Source organism: Labrus mixtus, chromosome 16 (genome assembly GCF_963584025.1).
Source record: "Labrus mixtus chromosome 16, fLabMix1.1, whole genome shotgun sequence".
Lineage (NCBI taxonomy): Eukaryota > Metazoa > Chordata > Actinopteri > Labriformes > Labridae > Labrus > Labrus mixtus.
In genome coordinates, this window is record NC_083627.1 from 10,381,202 (window position 1) to 10,401,355 (window position 20,154).

Below are 20,154 nucleotides of genomic sequence, written 5' to 3' on the forward strand. Positions count from 1 at the left end.
CTATACTATATATATAGTATATATATACTTTTGTTTAGCCACAGGTATTATGAGGTGTAAAAACATATAGGACAGATAACCCAGTTATGTGGTTGAGTTGAAAATCACAACAATTATAATGATGTTTGAAGGATGAGTTTTGTAAGACACAAACAGGAATGGTATAAGAAGGTACAATGATCTGATAGGATGAATAGTTAGGTTGAACTCTATTTTCTTTCTGACATTTGGGAAACTTCTGTCATTGTGTCCTCAGCCTGTGGTATGATTAATGTTGCTCACTGTATGTACAATACATTTATCTCCGGTGTGGAAATCAGATGCCTGCAGCTGAAAAAAATCTTGCTGACAGAACCCTCTGTGAAGATCCGTAATGTCAGCTCTTATATTAGTGATAGATCAAATTCTAGAAGGTGATTTTATAGATTCTACATTAATAGTTTTACTTTCAGATTCCTGACACAGGCTCAATTTATCTCCGACCTTGAAAAACCCATCCTCTAGACTAGGTTTTATAGTGATTGTAAAACGTGACAATCAATTTTTTATTCTGTTATCGTTAACTGGATGAAAATCCTGCAGCACATCAGTCAGTCTTCAGTAAGACGGGTTAGCGTCTCCTCTTGTCAGTTATTGCTCTGCTGAAATCATTCTGTTATGGCATTCCATGAGGGAAATCAGGGATCCAATCTTTTCGCCTTGTTTGGCATCGTTTTTCATGTCTTGCCCAAACGGCAACCTCTGGTGTTGAAAAAAGAAGCTGGTGCGGGAGGGAGTGCAAAAAACTGGAGTTCCTTGAGTTTCCACTTGACTTGGCTGCAAAAGTCTTGAAATCCTATTAACACACATGTTAAAATGCCAATTTTGACTGAAGAACAAATGTGTTTACAGCCTGGTTCAAATGAACTTGGCTGTTTTGATTATGTTAAAGATCAGAGTTCTGCATAATTAGGTGCGTTGCTGATCTGACTGCCAGGCGTATTGTAGATGTTTGCTAGGAGGCTAACAGCACACCACTTTTTGTGTGTTAATAGCTTGACCAAAAGTTAGTTTGAGACAGCATTTCCATTCATGGCCATATGGGCTTCAAAACTCCCCTTCAGAAACCAATGGATGACGACAATGAGCAAAGATTGTAAAAATGATGGACACGGTATCAAAGCCCAATTTGCCTCCTCTGTGATTTTGGTTTTTCAAAACCTATTTACTTGTTTAAGAACCTTTTAACCACTACCTACACTTAGCACAATCAGTGTAGTAATGTAAGAATGTTTGTTTTATGATGACTGGTTTGATACTGTAATGAGATGCTGTCAGTTGTACATGACTGATATTTAAGATTGTAATGATAATGCTTGTTTTTAAAAAGAAGTGGTTAAGTATGTAGTTACTCGGAGTTTAATAACTGCTTTGCTTTGCTCTACAACAGCATCACAAGTGCAGTCAGTGAAGTAAATCCAGTGTGTTTCTCTGAACAAAAATTTAGCAATGACTACAATACACAACACACAATTTAGACTTTTAAAAGACTGAAGTCTTTCACAATTTCTCTTATTTTACAATATGTTTTTAAAGTTAAAGAGAGACAACAGGTTTTTTTTAAGATGTATTTTTGGGCTTTTTGTGCCTTTTTAATGGAGAAACAGGACAGTGGATAGAGCAGGAAATCAGGGAGAGAGAGTAGGGAATGACATGCAGGAAAGGAGCCACAGGTGGGTTTCGAAACTGGGCCGCCCGCTTGGAGGAGCAAAGCCTCTATACATGGGGCACGCACACAAACCACTGCCCTACAGCAGGGTTTTTGATGAGATAATTTCCCATTCAGCTCTTTGATGACATTTAAATGGATAAAAAAATCATGTTAAGACAGGAAGGAAAATGGCTAATGATATTCCACACACACCACCTTATACAAAATGTATGAAATTATTGGAGTGCGTCTTGACTCCATTATAGGTCTTGGAAACTGTCTGCCACGGTGAAACTGCTTGAAAATCATTTGGTGTTGGGCCAGCATTGGTAAAGAGCAGTAGTTTGAAGGAGAGGAGAAAACGTGTGGATACATTTAAAGAACAGCGTGTGGGAGCTGAATTTCTTTCTTTTGTCCTTCTGAAATTGTACAATGTAGTCAAAAAATCAATGACTGTCATTAAAATTGAGTAAGGTACAATTGACGGACAAACCACCTCTGTTAAAACACACCCTTTTCCATTATAACAGTTATTGAGCCTCTGTGATACCACCTGCTCAATGTCACACAGGCGAGAATGAGCACACTTGTCTTGCTGTACATGAACTGGTGGAATAGTGGTCAACCCCCCTTCCTCTCTTCCTTCCTCTCTTCCTGCACTTACACCACAGACCTCTGCTATGTGCTCTCTGTTGTGCAACTTCTGCTGCACGACTCATCACCTAAGAATTACACCAGTGGTTTCACACCCAGTTGTAGCTGTCAGAGGATTTTCAGGAGCACAAGTCCAACTTTGAGTCATGGTTTCTGTCAATCTCCAAGTTGCATTACTCCGTGTAAAATATATTACCTAAACATTTGATATTGATTGTGAACCCTGACAAATGCAGAGGGTGTTGCACCATCAAATCAGCATCACAGCTGTGGTAAAAATCACATTCATTCACACCGCAATGTAAATAATAGCAGAACAGCAGAGCCCATATTTCACTGTCTGGCTCTATGGTAACAGCTCAGACAGCTGAGCAGGAATGGAATTTGGACCAACCTTGTTATGAGGTTTAGTCCTTTTTATTTTGACAGATGATTGGGGCAATAGTGTAGAGTTCAAGCCCTGCCCTGTGTGGTTGTGCCCAGAAATGCACAGCCACATGGGGCCCTCATAAAAGAGGGTCTTATTTTATCTAAATGTTGTTTATTGATGAAGGCCTGTATATCAACCTGTTATGATGACTTTATAACAGACTGAAGTGCTGGATCAAAAGCTGTTTGTATGCAGGTCCAACACAACCCTGCCTGCCAGCATGGAGGACCATAGCCTCCCCACATAGGGCCCGACCTAACCACTTGGCCATCAGTGCCTCAGACTGAAATTAATATTTATACATTTCAGTGTTAGGCCTCAGCAGTTATATGTAATTAGTACATTGATCATCTAATTCAATTTAGCTAAATTTGGAATAGAGGCTTGCCAGTAATTCTTTGATAAGCATAAAAAATATCTGGATATGTCAACATAACATAGCAAGGACTTATCAGTAACGTCTACATTAGTACAAGGAACTGATGAAATAGAAGTGCAGACTAAAATTATGAGAGGGAATATACTGTAGGTGTTTATCCAAAAAACGTGTTAAATTGTAACAGTTTGGCCTTTTCTTATGCTCGGAGTGCTAACTGGATCTGTTTGAGTGCAGTGGCAGGGTTTTTGGTAAAGCATTACAAAATCCAATTGCGACAGCCGTGATCTCAAGGTCAAGGACCACGCTCTTGAATAAAGACAGTGTTCTTAGAGATTTTCCACAACCACACGCAATGTTTTTGTTATTGTTGTGTTTGGGATGAATATTAAGTTTTTTTTTTTTTGTTGATATCACCACCTGTTAGTTAAGTTTTAACTTCTACGTCATCGATCAAAATGCAAATTTACAAACCATCTAATTGAATTCATCTGCATTCTTCACTTTGTCATGTTCATGCAGATGATGAGGTCGACCTGCAACACAACACAGCACGGAGTGAGGAAGGAAACTCTGGTAGAGGATCCCCTCCTCCGAAAAGCAAAGGCAAATTTTCCAAGATGGGACGGATCTTCAAGCCCTGGAAATGGAGGAAGAAGAAGCAAAGTGAAAAGTTTGCTGAAACATCAATAGGTATGCTGGGCTTAGTATTTTGTACTAGTTGTGTTCATTAACTTGTGCTTTATTTATTGATATTTCTTCCCTTTCTTCAGCCTTAGAAAGAAAGATTTCTGTTAGAAAGAGTCGCCAAGAGCTGATTTCTAGAGGGGTTCTAAAGGATATCCCAGAAAACGGTAGGCTGACCCTTAGTTTAATTTGTTAAATAAATATTCTATCCATGAATTGGCTCCATTTTTGACATTAACTGTGTGCCATGCTTGTGTCTTTATCGAACAGAGAGCAATGATGTAAACCACTCCAAAGCTCCACCAGTGAAAAATGGACACCCTGTGCCAATGGACGTTGACAGATTGTCGGAAGCAGGAACACGAGTGTCTCGAGGGGAATCTGACATCAAGGGGAATCCCCTCAAGCTGCCCCTAGTAGATGAACGTCGAAGCAGAGCACCATCTGATGCCTCCCGAAGTAACCGAGCACCATTGGATGTGGACTCTCACGCACGGCTTTCTGTGGACCCAGACAGGAGAAGCCGTCTGCCATCAGATGTTGATAAAAGAGCTGGGTCCTTACCAAGAGGACCTCCACAAGAGGATCGATACCGCAGGGAAGAGAGGCGGGATACCAGAGATGACAGGGAGGACAGTCGAAGGAAGAACAGGGAAGACGTGGAAAGAAGAGACTTGCGAGAGGACAGGGAAAGGGATGGTGGAGTTGATCGAAGGGAAGACAGAGACTTCAGAGAAAGGCGTGAATGGAAAGATGACAGAGAGAGGAGAGATGGAAAAACAGAGAAAGAAAACAGAGAAAGGAGGGATGGTGATGACAGGGATAGGAAGGATAGGGGCGAGAGGGAGCGTAGAGACCGGGACGAACGGGAGGTTAGAGAACGAGCCGAGAGGGAGCGCAGAGATCGAGATGACAGGGAAAGAAGAGACAGGGGGGATGACAGGGAAAGAAGAGACAGGGGGGATGACAGGGATCGAAGGCTTGAGAGGGAAAGGAGAGAAGAGCGAGAAAGGGAAGACAGGGAGAGAAAAGATGTACGAGGAGATAGAGATGATGGGGATAGGAGGGATGATCGAGACAGGCGGGATGATCGAGACAGGCGAGAAGAAAAAGAGAGGAGAGAGGACAGGGACAAACGGGAAGACTGGACCAAGAGAGATGAAAGAGAGCGACGAGACGAGCGGGAAAAGAGGGACGAGAAGGACAGGAGAGAAAAGCCTGAGCCTCTACGGTCTGTGGCCGACTCTCAGCCTCTTGCCAGGCCAGTTTCTGAGATTGACCTGCGGCCTCCTCTACAGAAAAGCTCATCCGAAGAGAGCAAGAAGGTGCGTCCAGCTTCAGAGTCTGACAAGAGGACTACCCTGCCCAGATACATACCAGCCGCAGAGTTCAGAGAGCGCTCAGGTAAGAATGTTTCTCATGTGGAGTTTGAGTAGCTAACATAACAATTGATTTTCTCTATTTTGCCAGTTTGTGACATTCAACAAGTAAATAACACTCAAGAAACGAAGTTGATGGTTTTGTTGTGTTGACATCTGAGAGTACTTATCACTGGATTCCCAAAGGAAACACAGGAAAACCAAGCTTTTACATTTTTCAGTGTGGCCTCTATATCAGTTCTTTGCAATGCACTTCATACTGGTGACAGTATTGGAAAAAACTGACATTGCGATATCTTTTATATCTGCAATAATAAATATTTTGAAATAGAGATAACCATAAAAATGCTCTATTCTATGATATACTTATCAGGCCTGCATGATATTGGAATTTGTACGACGTGTGCACATACTAACCATGACTCAGCTTTATGTCTATCTGCTGTTCTTCATGTTTTACACAGTACTTGTGTTTGCAACATGTCCTTTCTGACTCCCAAAGATTAACCACTAAATTGGTAGCAATTTATTTTAGGTTGGCTCAAATTCCATAACCATTCCTGTGCGATTTATTGAATTTGAATTTATTTATTTAATAGGGACAATGCAATTTAACATAATTTCAATACAAAGCATGAAACTGATGTGCTGCATAAAGAGTATATAGCTATTGCTAATTTCCAACTCGTGTCCCCAGTTGGGCCTTTGTACATTTGTACCTTTGTGCAACCTTTTGGTGACACAAATGTGTTAATTGGTGTGTTGGCATCACAGAAATAATGCTAATGAAAATCAATGAGGATCATTTTAGTTAGTGGACAAATGAATCCTCTAGAACAGCGGTTTTCAACAGGTCAGAACACACCACCACCTCCTTAACAAGAAATTGTGACCCAAATTTATGAAAATGGTCCACCACTAAAAATGGCTCAGCGACCCACTTTTAGGTCCCGTCCCAGCAGTTGATAATCACTGCTCTGGAAGGTCCAATGACTGTACAAAGAGCGGTAGGATTTCCAGGAAATGCCCCTAAAATCCCTCTGAGATGCTGGTTTACATATGATCCTCACAACTAGAAGTTCAAATTCAAGGGAGTCTCAGGAGGCAAGACATGACGTAATACAACTATGATGCAGGGCGCCACATGGCCTGGCCGTTGTGTTGCGCGCCCCATGTGCTGGCTGTGGTCCTCGTCTCTGCTTCGGTGGGTTCAGGTCACCTTTGATGTAGTTTGTTTCTTAATTTTTTTTTAAACATTTCTTCATGGAACAAAATCATGTTCTTGAGCTCCTCTTAAATATTTGTACAAACCTTTAAACTGATCTACATGTACAGGCCCCTCAAGCTACCAGCAAAGCTTTAGTGCTGTCCAAAAAAAAAAATCTACAAATGGTTATATGGATTTACATTAAAGGCTTTATTTGCAAAAATTTGCCAAAACAACTCGCGCTGCATTGTTGTGTTAGCATGCTAATGCTAGCGATCTTTATTATGCTCGTATCTTCACACTGCATGTAAATTTACCCGAAATGACTGTGATCTAGAAACGCTTACATGACATTCAAATAAGCAGTGAGTACAGTATGTTGTTATTCTTTTCTCTAGTCCCTCAATTAAACAACTTTTATACGCAAGGGGATGAGTCGGCTGGCCGTCCGGGTGATGTCAACAAACTGAAGATAGGACTCTGAAAGCATCACAGACAGCGGGACTCGGGGTGTCACACTCATTGTAGACAGTCATGACTCAGAGTTATTTTCAGAGGATATTCTTGATTTCTATTATATTTAAGTGTGACAAATATATTATATATATATAAAGCCTTTAAAGACTGCAAGAAGTTTGACTGTTATATTTCATGTTTCTAGTGATGTTACGAGATTTGTTTACAGTGTAAATATATTTCAGCAAGACGTGGAAAGGCTCTGTGATCTTTATGTCACTTTATGAAAATTGAAATTTGTGATTTACCCAAAGCAATATTCAAACCAAACGTTCTCTTTGCAGTCCCGTTGCCTCTCACAGTCAGTGAAATAATGTCAGCATAAATAGTTCTGGTCAGAAAAGATTGCATTAGCAATTGTTTTCTTTACAGGGACAAGACACACTTTTTTGTTTTGCAATCTTGTATGCAAAGACGGAGGAAGCCTTTGAGAGAGGACGATTTTACTTGACTAAAAAAAAAAGACAAGAAATCAGTTAGATGTGTGTAATTAAATGGAGGGTCATCAGAGCATTAACTCGAGTGTGTGTCTATGTCAAAGGTCTTCTGTAGCTAGTTTTCTATTAAGTTCAATCTAATGCATCATATACTTTTTATGTGCTCAAACCAAATAAAACAACTAGCCTGAGCATCCAGGTTGGCATGTGAATGCCTTTTGTTGTATTATTTTTTTGTTGTACTCTGATGTAGGTGGAGGAATCATTTATGTCTTGTTTGTTCTTGTATTTGTTTTCTCCAGTTGAGACGTTCGCTGACACACATATGTTCTGTCTCTGGGGCACTACAAACAATGTTTAAGCCTTTTGATGCTGTAATACAGACATACTGTATGTACTCACTAAAGTCTCCTGATAGTACTGAAAAGACATTTTAGATAAATGTTGAGTGAACTGTAAATCTGACCGGGTTCTCCTGATGCTAATATCTCAGTCAGAAAGCCTTAACAAACGAGAGTAAATATGTAGCTCTGATTCATGGATTAAGGAGAAACACATCAGACCCCTCTGTGCTGCTTTGATCTGTCTCCATGTCTGCTGTGTGTAAACTTCAAACTGATTCATTTTACCCTTCATCCTCTTACAGCTTTAGAAGCTTGATCAGAGTCTCGCTCTGGGTGAGCTCTGACAGCTTTCCCTTTTTTCCCTGTTTTTTGTGTTTGTGATCCCCCGTTTGTGTTTCTCTTATGTCATTTCTTTACAGCAGAGCAACAGTAGAGTTATTGTGACCCCTTCTTTTAATTTGTCTTTGTGTTTGTGTTTACGTATGGACCCTCTCTGTAGAGTCTGCCGGTGTCCGCTTCACCCCTGACCCTCATCCATCACAAGACTCCAAGCAGGAACCTCCCCCACCCAAACAGGCCCTGCTTCCCCCTAAGCTTCTCACCGCTTCCTCCAATGAGTCCGGCAGGAGTCCAACCCCATCCTCTTCTTCCTCATCCTCCTCCACCTCCTCTGCTTCCTCCTCTGCCGCTGTAGCTGTGGCAAAGCCGCCAAGGACAGTCTCCCTTATAGTTGACGAGCCACCTCGACCCCCCCACGCTGCTCCCTCCTCAGCTGACTCTGACACACCGCCCCCTGTTCCTCCTCACGCTAAGCAGCCTCCCGTCCCTCCACCCAAACCCTCCAACCGCAACAGCAACCCTGCACTGCTTGGTGAGTTTGTCGGCGTCTGCTTCTGCAGTTTTATAGGCTTCTGTATACACAGCTGCTTTGGTCTATGGCTCAGATTACAAAGGAAGACGAAAGACAGAAACAACCTCCAAAATAAGCTTTATAAGATTTTAATAGGCTCATGGAAACTTTAGAGACACAGTGGTATAAACTTTCCTGTTAATTACCGGGTTTTAAAAAGTTGCCTCTAAGGTGCTGTAGTCTCACAAGTAAGAAAGGTATTGGTCGTGGCTTTATCGACTTGTTGGATGAAATACATGTTGCAACACACAAGTTAGTTTCAACATACCGTCCCCCAGGGCAGGTGTTTAGTAATTTTTTATTAACTCTTGCCATGGTATGAGATTGATAATAGCAGAGCCAGACAAAGGTTTTCTGTATTTTCTGCAATGTAATCTCTCAAGGGGAATTGCACCTGGTTAACTTTAAGTGCTTATTTTGGCCACTGAAACCGAGATTATGACTTTAAGTTGCCTTTCCAAAAAGGCCTCAGACCTGTCTATGACCCTTTTTTTTGTGAATAATAAACAGAGCTAAGTAGCTCTTTTTAAAGCCACTACATGCCGTCGATTTAAAAACAATAATCTTACCTTGCACAACACACTAGTTGTTGGTCTATAGCTGCCTCAACCACGTAGTCTTTTTGTGCTGGATCTAAGCTTTGTGTCTGAAACCTAAAAGTCACACAACAAAACAAACAAATGAAGTTCCACATTCTGCAAGGTAGATGTACTATTTTTGTAAATGGAGTTCTCACCTTTGTAACATGTGTGATGTAACGGCTGTTTCTCATTAAAAGGACCATCATTATCCTCCCTGTCAAAAAGGTCTCTAGCTATAGGGATCTTATCTTTAAAATAGGCATACACTAAGAATAACAATATGGGCCTATCAGTGGCAAAAGCAATTATTTATAGGGCTTTCACAATTGCAGAATACTCCTGAAAAGCTCCTGATATTGGCTGGAGTTTCTCCTGCCAGAGCCGAGGCAGACATGAGAACGCAGCAGAATATAATCTGGAGAATTCACCTCAAGCGAGTAGGAGAGGGGGGTGACGAGGGGGGTCTCTTTTTCAAACCAAATACATGTATAGTCTTGTAGCTCAAAGTCTCTTCATTTTCATTCACAAAACAAAAGAACTGTTGTGAAAAGTCAGTTGAAGTTGCTATTCACATGATAACTCTGGTGTGCAAGGTTTTAGCCCACACCCATTACTAAGATGGAGATTTGCACTTGTTTTCATGGACAGGCTTAATCATTTTTGGTTTGTGAGGGAAACAAAACGTTTAACAATGATCAAGAACAAATATTCAAACTTCATGTAGTATGTTTTTAATGTTATTTAAGTATAAACTGAGTGTAAGAGATATGCTGCAGCTCGTAGCTGTGTAGGTGTTTTCCAGTATGTTGCTGTTGTGCAGCCATCACTCTGAGGAGAGAACACGCACCGGCTTGTCTTGGCTGCATTTATGCAACGCCAGCACTTCTCTGGAGGTTAGATAGAAACTGACGGGCTTTTAGTATTTCATATCCTTTGTACCAGCTTGCTACAGCTGCTCTTGTTTACAGCCACTCCCAGTGCTGTTCTGTTTGTAACAGTATCTGTGGCAGGGATACATTCCCCCACCATTTGTCAGGCGAGCCTTCCATACATATGTTAGTGGATTTCATTTCTCACTGTCACATTTACAGACTAATGGTATGCGCCTGTTCAGAGCAGCCTTTCTCATTGGCTGTTTGAGATTACTCGGTAATGGACTTTGACATGATTGGAGAGTGTTGGTTTGACTGTAAATACACACACACACATACACACACACACACAGGCTTCATGCATGCAATCCTTTTTCTGTTTCTGTGTTGTACAAAAAGCTTGTTTGAAATATGTTTTGTTCGGTACTCTCACAACAAAAGGATTTCATTTCATGATTACCAAAAAGACAGAGACAGTTTTTTGAGGCTGATCCAGAAAATTATATAAAAAAAATCTAGTGATGGGAAATCAGCCCATGTTCATTTTTTTTTAAACATGGACTTTTTAAGAAACAATTTAGATATGAATCCCTCAGATTTATTACTGACTGTCTGTATTTGACCTCTCGTAGTATAAAAATCAACCTGTCAGTGCCTCCTGGTGGAGAAAATTATTGAGACCCAATTTTTAATTACTGTGAACCTAGTTTGGCTATTTGTTACTTCTGTATCATGTTTCTTATCAGCCAGCATAAAAACAAAAGAAAGAACAACCTGCAATAACTGATATGAACTGATGTATAGCAGTGTGGGACTCTTTTATTCTTAGGCTCTGGTCACTTTGGTCACAAAGCCGTTAAACTTGGTGGCCAGATGACATTTTTGGTTGCCAAAATGTTTTTTATAAATAATACAATGACGGCAATGACGATTCAACACAACTTTAAGAATAAATAAAAGTATGTGGTTTCGGACACAGCCTATATATTTTTTTTAAATTATTGAAGAATCACTGAAATTGAAAGTTTAAGTTCTTTTAAAGATGGTACATTATTTACTCTCTTCCCTATTTGTCAGTAAAACTTTGTTTTGTAGTGGACACCTACTAGCCATCTACTGTACCTGTTTTTTAATTTATTGGCCACAGTCACTTTTGGGGTCATTGGCCATAGAGCTAATGGCCATAGAGTTTTAATGTCAAACTGTATACAATCACTTAATCAAAGAAGACTAGACATTTTGTCAATGGGGCACACCACACTGCGGTGTTACTTTATGTTACCAGGGTGAGAAAGTGTTTCTTGTCTTATGTTCAGAACCTCTCTTATATCTGCACAGATGTTCTTAAACATCTCACTCTGAGTGTTTGTTTTGTTCTTTTTGCTTGTTTTACTGTGCTTGTAATCTCAACGGCATTGAAAATGAGGGAAACCTCCGTGTCCTTTTCGAGAATAAATAAAGGTTTGACTATGGGTGTAACTCTGCTTCAAGACCGCGTCAAACCAGGACTGACTTTATCCCCCGCCTTGAAAAATCTACAGAAATGTCTCTCCTAACTTGGAATGTAAATGCAACCCTATCCCTGACATCTCCACTCATTTCTGCCAGCCTCCTCATTGAACAGGGGCTCTAGGGTCAGGCAGCCTTGTTACTGGACCAGCTGGAGACGCCAGAGCGAGCTCGGCCTCTACCTCTCTTTACCTGTGTACATGCGGCACAGGGCCTGCCAGACCTGTTCAGGTACCCTACAAGGAGCCAGATCTCAGTGCATCTTAATTAAGCCTGCAGACTGGACGTAATGATTCACCACCGTCGTTGCTAATGGAATAGCTCACTTCCATTTTAACACTAATAGTGCATTGCATGTGTACTGCAGCCAGATAGTAGGAGCTGTTCTCAGTTCAACTAACTTGACTGTGCAAAGAAAAGACTGCATGCACACTGGCCACATCGAATGTGCAGAATTGTGTTTGTTGATCTCAGAGAATGCCCCTTACAGATAGTTGATACGTGTGTGTTAATATTTGTGTGTCATCCCCTACTGACCCAGCAACCAACAGTAACAGGACCATGTTTTTTTTCTCCTCCTCTAAAGCTTTTGTTGATCTGATGGCTTGATTTTTTTTTTTTTTTTAATTACACTAGCTTGCTTTGCTACATAATGTGCTTTTTAATGTTCTCTGATTGCAGTTAATACATTTTTGGATTTTCTGTTTGTGGTGTCATAATTTTGACTCTCAAGCTGAAATTGATTGTTATCATCAAATGAGAAATCTCACTTTGATCCCATGAAGGATGAGCAATTCTCTGAGAATGTTTTTTTCTTTACACCTCTGCCTATTTAGGTACATCCAAAGGTAAAAGAAAGAGAATATAATCTGGTGTCAGCATTTTACCTTAGCGGTGAAACTTCATAGCATTTACGCACACAAAATGTTTTATTCTGATTTTGTTCTTCTTCTCAGAAAGACCATGTTCCTTCAAAGTTGTATAATTGCTTCCACATTTTTTTAGCCAAATTTCCATTTACTTGCAGCTGCGTATACTTACCTTAATGCCACAAAATGCTAAAATCCATGAGAAATAGTTCAGAATATACCAACAGATGCTGCTTTTCTTTTTTTTATATTTTATTTTCCCAATTCTAAATCATCCAAAATACCTAAGCAAACACATGGTCCAACCTATCCCATCCTCATACACACTCTACAGAATTGAAGAAAAAAAAATCTGCTCATGGAATAGGTTTTTGTGACGCAGTTTAACAATACAACCACACAAACGAAACGCAAACAAATCCAAGAGACACAATGTAAAACAATCAGGTCACCAACAGATGCTGTTTGAATGCTTCATGTCATTTCTGCCCATGCTCTTTAGAGTTACTCAAGGCTGCTAAATTTACACCCAGCCTGGAACTACAGGTATAAAAGTGCATTTTAGAAAACATTTGCATCATTACAGATTTCTACAAATACTCTACTTTTTTTCTCAGAAATAAACTAATATACTCAAATCAAATAACTAATGTTGTTCTTGGTGCATATTAATACACTTGCTGGCATAGCTGTTAAAAAAAAAAAAAAAAAAAAAAGTGATAACAAAAATCTAAGGTTTGGAGAGTTTCTATAAAATAATCACTGATTACTAATTTAACTGTTTTATTTTTTATTAAACAGCAGAACTTTCCCAGGCTGGCAGTGGTGTCATCATAGTGCCAGCGCCAGAAAAGCGCTCTCCACCAACACCACCCAAGAGGATGACCCCCGTAACCAAGCGCCATTCTGTGGACCCTTCTCCTCCAAGCCAAGCATCAGAGTCTCCCACCACTGATCCAGCCTCTGCACCTTTCCAGACGCCCCCTACAGTCCAGATAGGGGAGAACAGCGAAGACAAGACCAACACTGCAGCTCTTCAGGCCTTCATTGAGTCTCTGCCTTCCCCACCATCCCACATACCTCCGTCTCCTCCAAGAGTTCAGTCACTGCAGCCGCCCAACTCCTCCTCTTCTTCTGGTCCTGTGCCCACTATTCAAGAGGATCCACCCAGCACCACCGCCGAGCCTCCGAGCCAGCCTCCATCCATCCCCCTACACATCCTCATCCAGAGAGCGTTAGCCAGCCCTGGTCAAGCTCAGCCCAACCCCGAAGGATCCAAGAGGGCTCACTCACTATTGTTCGAATCTCCTCCCGAGTTCCTCACTGAGGCGGGGGTTCCCTCGCGCCTCTCTCTCCCCATCACCATCGAACCTCTCAGGCTGTAAGTGTCCCACATACCGTTCATTATACTCTCACATAGCAGAGCATCAGTGCATTGAGAGCAGAGAACAAAGGAGAGCTGTTTTTCTAGAGGTCATTTTTTTGTCCCTTTTTATTAAATGTATCCTTCAAGTCAAAACATTTATTGTCAAATGAGCAGAAAAAAAAAGTTTTCAACCACTCTTAAATTTTGGTTTTAGATTAATATTGGAGCATTTCTCAATCAATAATAGTGGATTGATTATGAATCTATGTAACCAATGAATCCAGGATGATCATAACTATTATTTGTGTTTTTTCATCCAAGCACAAGTTCTCTTTTATGTTTCATAAACTTTATAACACATTAAGGTATTGCAAAATAGTTTCTCCTCACCTGTAAATGTTTGCATATTTATTTACCTTTTTTTTTTTTTTTTTTTTTTTACTGTGGAATGAATTCCATGCACACATTTCAAACAACATTCATATATATATTTTATATAAGAGTGCCTTAGTTTTATGCTGCTAAAGTTTTAAGGTTGTATTTCAGATATGACTAATTGGGGCACAGTGCTGCAGGGAGGGAGGGAGTGAGCAAGAAAACAGGAGCTTTTTTCACACATTCACACTTCTGAAAATGTCTAGAAATCTTCATGCAGATTGCCCCTGAAATCTTCCTGGGCGTCTTGTTCACACATGCACCTCACAGAAAGAGACTTTCCCTGCCAGACAGGAAGAAGGGAGTGTTAGGAGGCAGGACATGATGCAAAAAAGAACAAGTCATACACTATGATAACTAAAGCCTTTTAATTAATGCTACAAGTAGTTCAACATATTTACCATAGCAACAAAAGAGCAGAGAACAACATGCTGGTGAACAGAAAATCATAAAGCAGTTTCATGACTGTTTGAAGTTGCATTACCTTTATGTACTATTTTTTAAAATGTCTCTTTATTTTGGCAACAAAAACGTATCTTTGGCCTTCGTGTTTCTGAAACTGTTGACCTGAAGCTTTTCCACAGGATTCTAGAAAGCAACACGGCAGTCAGACAAATGAGAATTATGTGAAACTGTGCCGAGTTAATCTTTGCAACAAATATTTGGCCTTTTTTTGCTCCTGGCAAGCGGGTTGCAAAATTTCTGCGACAGCACCTATTCGTACTTGTCTGCATACTGGATTAGATCCTCAGATTATGGTTACAAAAACAAGTATTTAGAGTTGATTCCCACATTTGGAAATAACAGAGCTGTACTTGATTTCAGGCCAGAAGACGATGACTTTGACATGGAGGAGGAGATGAGGAAGCTACATCCTCAGAGGCCGTCTCGTCAGGCAGAGCTGGAGCCCCGCTGCAGGAAGGGGTTAGTTGTAGACTCCAGAGTGAGTGTAATCCACGAGGGTGGAGGTCCAGGGGACAGCGAGGAAGAGTCGGACTCCGACGGCCCCATCCTGTACAGAGATACAGACGAAGATGATGATGATGAGGACGCTCCAACGGGTAAGTTGGTCTTTACTTTACTGCTACATTAAGCCCAAACTGGATGAACTGCAGTTAGCTGTATCAATTGATCTTTACCTAATTAATATATGCATAATATATCTAAAAAGAAATGATGCTAGGACACTTTTAAGTCTTTACTTCATTCATGGACATGAGTAATGTTAATCATTAGGCAATAACTTTGCATTTATAATGCATATTTTGTTTGCCACACTCTTGTATACAGCTGAATTATAAAAACTACATTTGCAATAGATCACCTGCATTTCCCATTAAGCCCCGTAGAAGCCATCATTGATTAATTATCAAAACAAGACCTCAGAGTATCATCTGCCTCAAGCAGCACAGGAAATCAATCAAGGTCCTCTCACTTTGCCTGACTTCCAACCAGGAACATAAATGATGATGTTCAATGAGTTAACAGATGCTCTGTTCAAACACCTGCAGTGGTATGTAGTGTATTTTCATATTATTCAGGGTATACAGAGAAAATAATCTTTAAAGTTAGAGTGTGTTTCCTATCCTCTACACCAACATTGAAAGCAAACAACAGGAAACTCTAATGTTCACGTTTTCAGGTATTGTAGATAAATACATCAAAATAGGACTTAGATGTTAAAGTATCCAAATGCCCATTAAGATACCAGTTTAAAAATGTGTGTGGAATTAGGAAATGTCCAAGATAAATCGTTATGGTGGCAATGGGTCCTGATGAGCGCATCAACCAGCACTACAGTGAAAATTAATTTTCAACATTATAGGAGATGTATGCAAAGCAATAAGCAATCTTTCAAATTCTCCAAATGTAAAATAGTATTTTCATATCTGCATCAGGTGGGCTGGCGAGCCGAGTCAAGAGGAAGGACACATTGGCCCTGAAGCTGGAGAGACAGGAGAGGGAGGAGAGAGACACCCAGGAGAACCACGACGGCACGAGCTGGCACAACAGGGAGCAGTGGTTGGCGCTGAGGAACAAGATCGGCACCACACTGAATCGGTAAATGGTTTAACATACACGTCTATCCATCACAGTTTGACAGATGACTTACGTTATTTATAGTGTGAGGCATGTTGTCTGAGCTGCTGTACATCCACTGCACAGTAAAACACACACACACAACTGTAGTTTATCACTGAGCTGGAGGTGTCTCGAGACAAATTACAGCCCTGTTACAATGATCCATATCAGCCTTTAAAAATTGGAAGTCACCGGTGTTATTTTTCATCAGGCGGCTCAGTCAGAGACCGTCGGCGGAGGAGCTGGAGCAGAGGAACATCCTTCTAGGTAAGAATCTCTCTGTCACTCTACCTCTCCCTCCATCCTTCATTTCTTCATTCAGTTTTGTTCATTCTGCACTACAACGTCAAAACTCCAGTTTTCTCATCTTTACTGAAATCAATAGTCTGCATTCAACATTCATCAGCTTGCTAATTGGTGGTCGTTTTTTCACCTCTTGCCTACGGCATATTGATTGAGGCTAAAGACACATCAGAATTTATTAACTATTTCTGATATGACTTATTAAAGACTTTGTTTCTTTGAAGCACTGATAGTATCCCAAACCAATGCACATGAACTGTCAATAATGAAAAAGAAGGTGTCATAATTGAGACCTGCCGTGAAATCTGATGTATAAGGCGCACTTTTAATACCTATTTTTTCATCTTAAAAGTTGGCTGCGTCTTATACAATGGTGCGACCAATATACCAGTATGAAAAGCTGACACATGTGCCTTCATTACCGCGGTTGCAGAAGGCTCCATCAATGTGTGTGACCTGACATGATTAAAAAAAAAATGAATAAGATTTACTTTTTATTGATCCCCGCAAGGGGAAATTTCAGTTTTTACACTCTGTAGTCATGCAACACACACATAGGCTGAAGTATATGCACACAAACAGGATCCTATGGACATGCACTAAGGGAGAGATGTCAGGGTGACGGAGCTGCCCACAGTGGGCGCTCCTGAGCTGGTGGTGGGAAGGGGGTTTGGTGCCTTGCTCAAGGGCACCTCGGCAGTGCTCAGGAGGTGATCTGGCACCTCTCCAGCTACCAGACCAACTTCAATGCTTGGTCCGCACCCAAGTCCCTACAGACTGAGCTACTGCCGCCCCTACTGCATTCCCCACTCTCTCTCTCTCCCTCTGATTTCTGACTCTATCCACTGTCCTGTCTCTCCAATAAAGGCACAAAAAGCCAAAAATCTTAAAAAAAAAAAAAAAAAAAAATCATCCCCCATTGAAAGCTGATTACACGCTGTGCTGGGGAAGACAGCGACACAGAGCAAAATCATAAGTTTCTCTAGAGGGAGGTCAGGTAATATTGTAATGATAACATGAATTGAATGAGGTCAAAGACTGAATCCACTATGCACTGGTTCACTTATTATGTCGTTAGTGAATCACTCAGGGGGCGGTGAGCAGGCACCAGGGAGCCAAGCCTTTTCCTTGATGATCTTTGTGCCGGCTATCATTACCAAGTCCTCTTAAACTGTTTCTCTGTCGGGGCCTTGTTGTCTGGTACATACTCACAAGGTGCCCTTTAGTGTCTCAATAAGCACGCTGAGCTACTACTACTCGGACTGTTTGTCATTGTGAAGTCAGGAGACCTATCACAGAAAAGTCTGACAGGTGTGGCAGTTGCTGCTGGATCATTTAGTAATCAGAAGTAACAGTAAGCCCAAATGTTAGAATAAAACATAGTTTAGAACTTGGTCAAATGTGACTGTCCAGCTGACTACAGATGTGTCAATCCTTTTTTTTTTCTTCCTAGTCAGATTCCAATACCAAGGCTATACACCACTGATTCCAAAAAAATACTAATTATTGATAGTAAAACACTGATGGATGACATTTGCTGGCTTAGACTCACATAACCCTCTGCTAGATTCAGTGGGTTGTTATTTATTGTACTCACATCATCATTAACCAGGAAAACTACATGTTTGTGTTATCAGATCAGTGCATTGACCGGCTTACTTAACTGATAACATAATGTAGTCTGCATCGTAGGTCAGTGTTTAAACACCTTTACAGCTGACAAAGACATTCTGTCCAAACCTCTGCTCTAGCTTTGTGAGCGCCCATCACCTCCCTTTCTATTAAACACTTATTTGAAATGCCAAATTGCAACTTCTTGTCATAATAGCATTATCGCTGTAAATATTAAATGCAAAGGAAGGTGCTGCATACAACTTGATTACCTAGTTAGTTGACCTGTGACATTTTTAAAATTGCCAATATGTGACATGGTCAATCCTTTTTGAATTTTCTAATAATGTGAAATAGCTGTAGACGACGAGCAACACATGCACAAAGCCTAGCTCTGGATGCTGGCTCTATTCAAATAAACACTTAATGTTCCTGCCCCCAGAAAGTCTCATGCCAGCTTAATGTCTGTATAACAAATAAACATTGTAATCACTCCTGTATTCCCCAATTTAATATTCAATGTATTTCTTGGGCCTTCTCTTTTTTTTTTTCTCCCTCTCTGTACCTGTTCACTCCATTTGTAATCCTCCAGTGGAACTGTGTATGTTCACTGCATACAAACACACACCCACACATACAGATGTAGTCCATCGCAGTGTGGGGGGAGTCATTTTTGTGTAGTTTCACAGGTTGAATTAAAATTAGAGACGGGACCAATCTGGTCTTATATCGGTATACAGTCCGATATTGATGTATTTTACGTATCGGATGCCCAAGTTTAAATTCTGGTATCGTGTCCACCAGCAGACTGGGTACAGTGTAAATCAGCAGTATGGATGTTATGGGTCCCATACATAAAGTATTATTCAGAATCTGTCAACACGTTTTGATCCAGGACTCATTCCACCAAACGGCGTCTTGTCTGTCCTGGAATGACTCGGCCAAGGCGACGCTTCGTGCCCACGATTAAACAATGCAGCTCATTGTCAGGAGCGAGCCAATCATTAGAGATTCATGTAACTGCAGCATGCCGACGGCAGCTCGGGTGAAATCCACCTTGACTGGCCGCAGTGTTTCTCTCTCTTACGGAATGTTTTTTCTTCCCGCAGCCAAGAACGAAGCAGATCGGCGATTAGAGAGATGTGAGATCAAACGGAGGCTCACGAGAAAGGTCAGGTTGCAACCAAGGAGCCGTATTACACTTATTATTTTTATAATTATGTGATGCTCCTCCTAACTAACTGCTACAGTATTAACATGCTTTTATTTGATTTGGCTTCAGCTTTCCCAGAGACCCACTGTGGCTGAACTTCAGGAGAGGAAGATCCTGCGCTTCCACGAGTACGTAGAGAGCACCCACGCCCACGACTACGACCGGCGAGCGGACAAACCATGGACCAAGCTGACTCCTGCTGACAAGGTGAGACTCCGCACATCCTCAGCCTCACACACACACACACACACACATGCACACTCTACACCTCTCTTTATACCAGCAGGGCTGTTGAGGCGCAGAGCGTCTTAGTGAGAGCGAGCCTAATCTGTTTGCGTTTTTGACAGCGATGTCTTTTACTTTGGTCAACCATGACAGGATTTGCATTCCAAGCAGATTCAGTATCGAGGAGGAATGCCAAGAATGCAATACAGACGCAAGTGAATTACCTGGTCCAGTGAAGCTCGGAAAATAGAACAGAACAGAAATTATATTTATATGTGTGTATATATATATAATATATTATATACATACACATAGTGGAAGAGACCATGTTTAACTGTTAGAGCTCTGATTAGAAATGATCAGGCAGTACTACCTACACTCACAGTATTTGTTATGGTGATGTCATTTCTTCATATCCGAGTATTTCAAAATACTTCATGTCCTTAAATTTAGAATAA

The 20,154-nt window shown here is 40.9% G+C and overlaps 1 protein-coding gene across 8 annotated transcripts in view; it reads left to right on the forward strand.

Moving 5' to 3' along the window:
* phactr4a (phosphatase and actin regulator 4a) overlaps positions 1-20,154 on the forward strand; it is a 39,455-nt gene that overhangs the window by 17,191 nt on the left and 2,110 nt on the right. For 5 of the 8 annotated variants that reach the window (XM_061060233.1, XM_061060235.1, XM_061060234.1 and 2 more), the window contains 11 exons: positions 3,673-3,843; positions 3,924-4,004; positions 4,108-5,241; positions 8,220-8,591; positions 11,692-11,823; positions 13,263-13,842; positions 15,088-15,323; positions 16,161-16,323; positions 16,556-16,611; positions 19,368-19,429; positions 19,541-19,678. In XM_061060233.1, coding sequence (XP_060916216.1) covers positions 3,673-3,843; positions 3,924-4,004; positions 4,108-5,241; positions 8,220-8,591; positions 11,692-11,823; positions 13,263-13,842; positions 15,088-15,323; positions 16,161-16,323; positions 16,556-16,611; positions 19,368-19,429; positions 19,541-19,678 — 3,125 coding nt within the window. The remainder of the gene's footprint in view (positions 1-3,672; positions 3,844-3,923; positions 4,005-4,107; positions 5,242-8,219; positions 8,592-11,691; positions 11,824-13,262; positions 13,843-15,087; positions 15,324-16,160; positions 16,324-16,555; positions 16,612-19,367; positions 19,430-19,540; positions 19,679-20,154) is intronic. The other 3 variants (XM_061060231.1, XM_061060237.1, XM_061060236.1) reach the window with 3 other exon arrangements.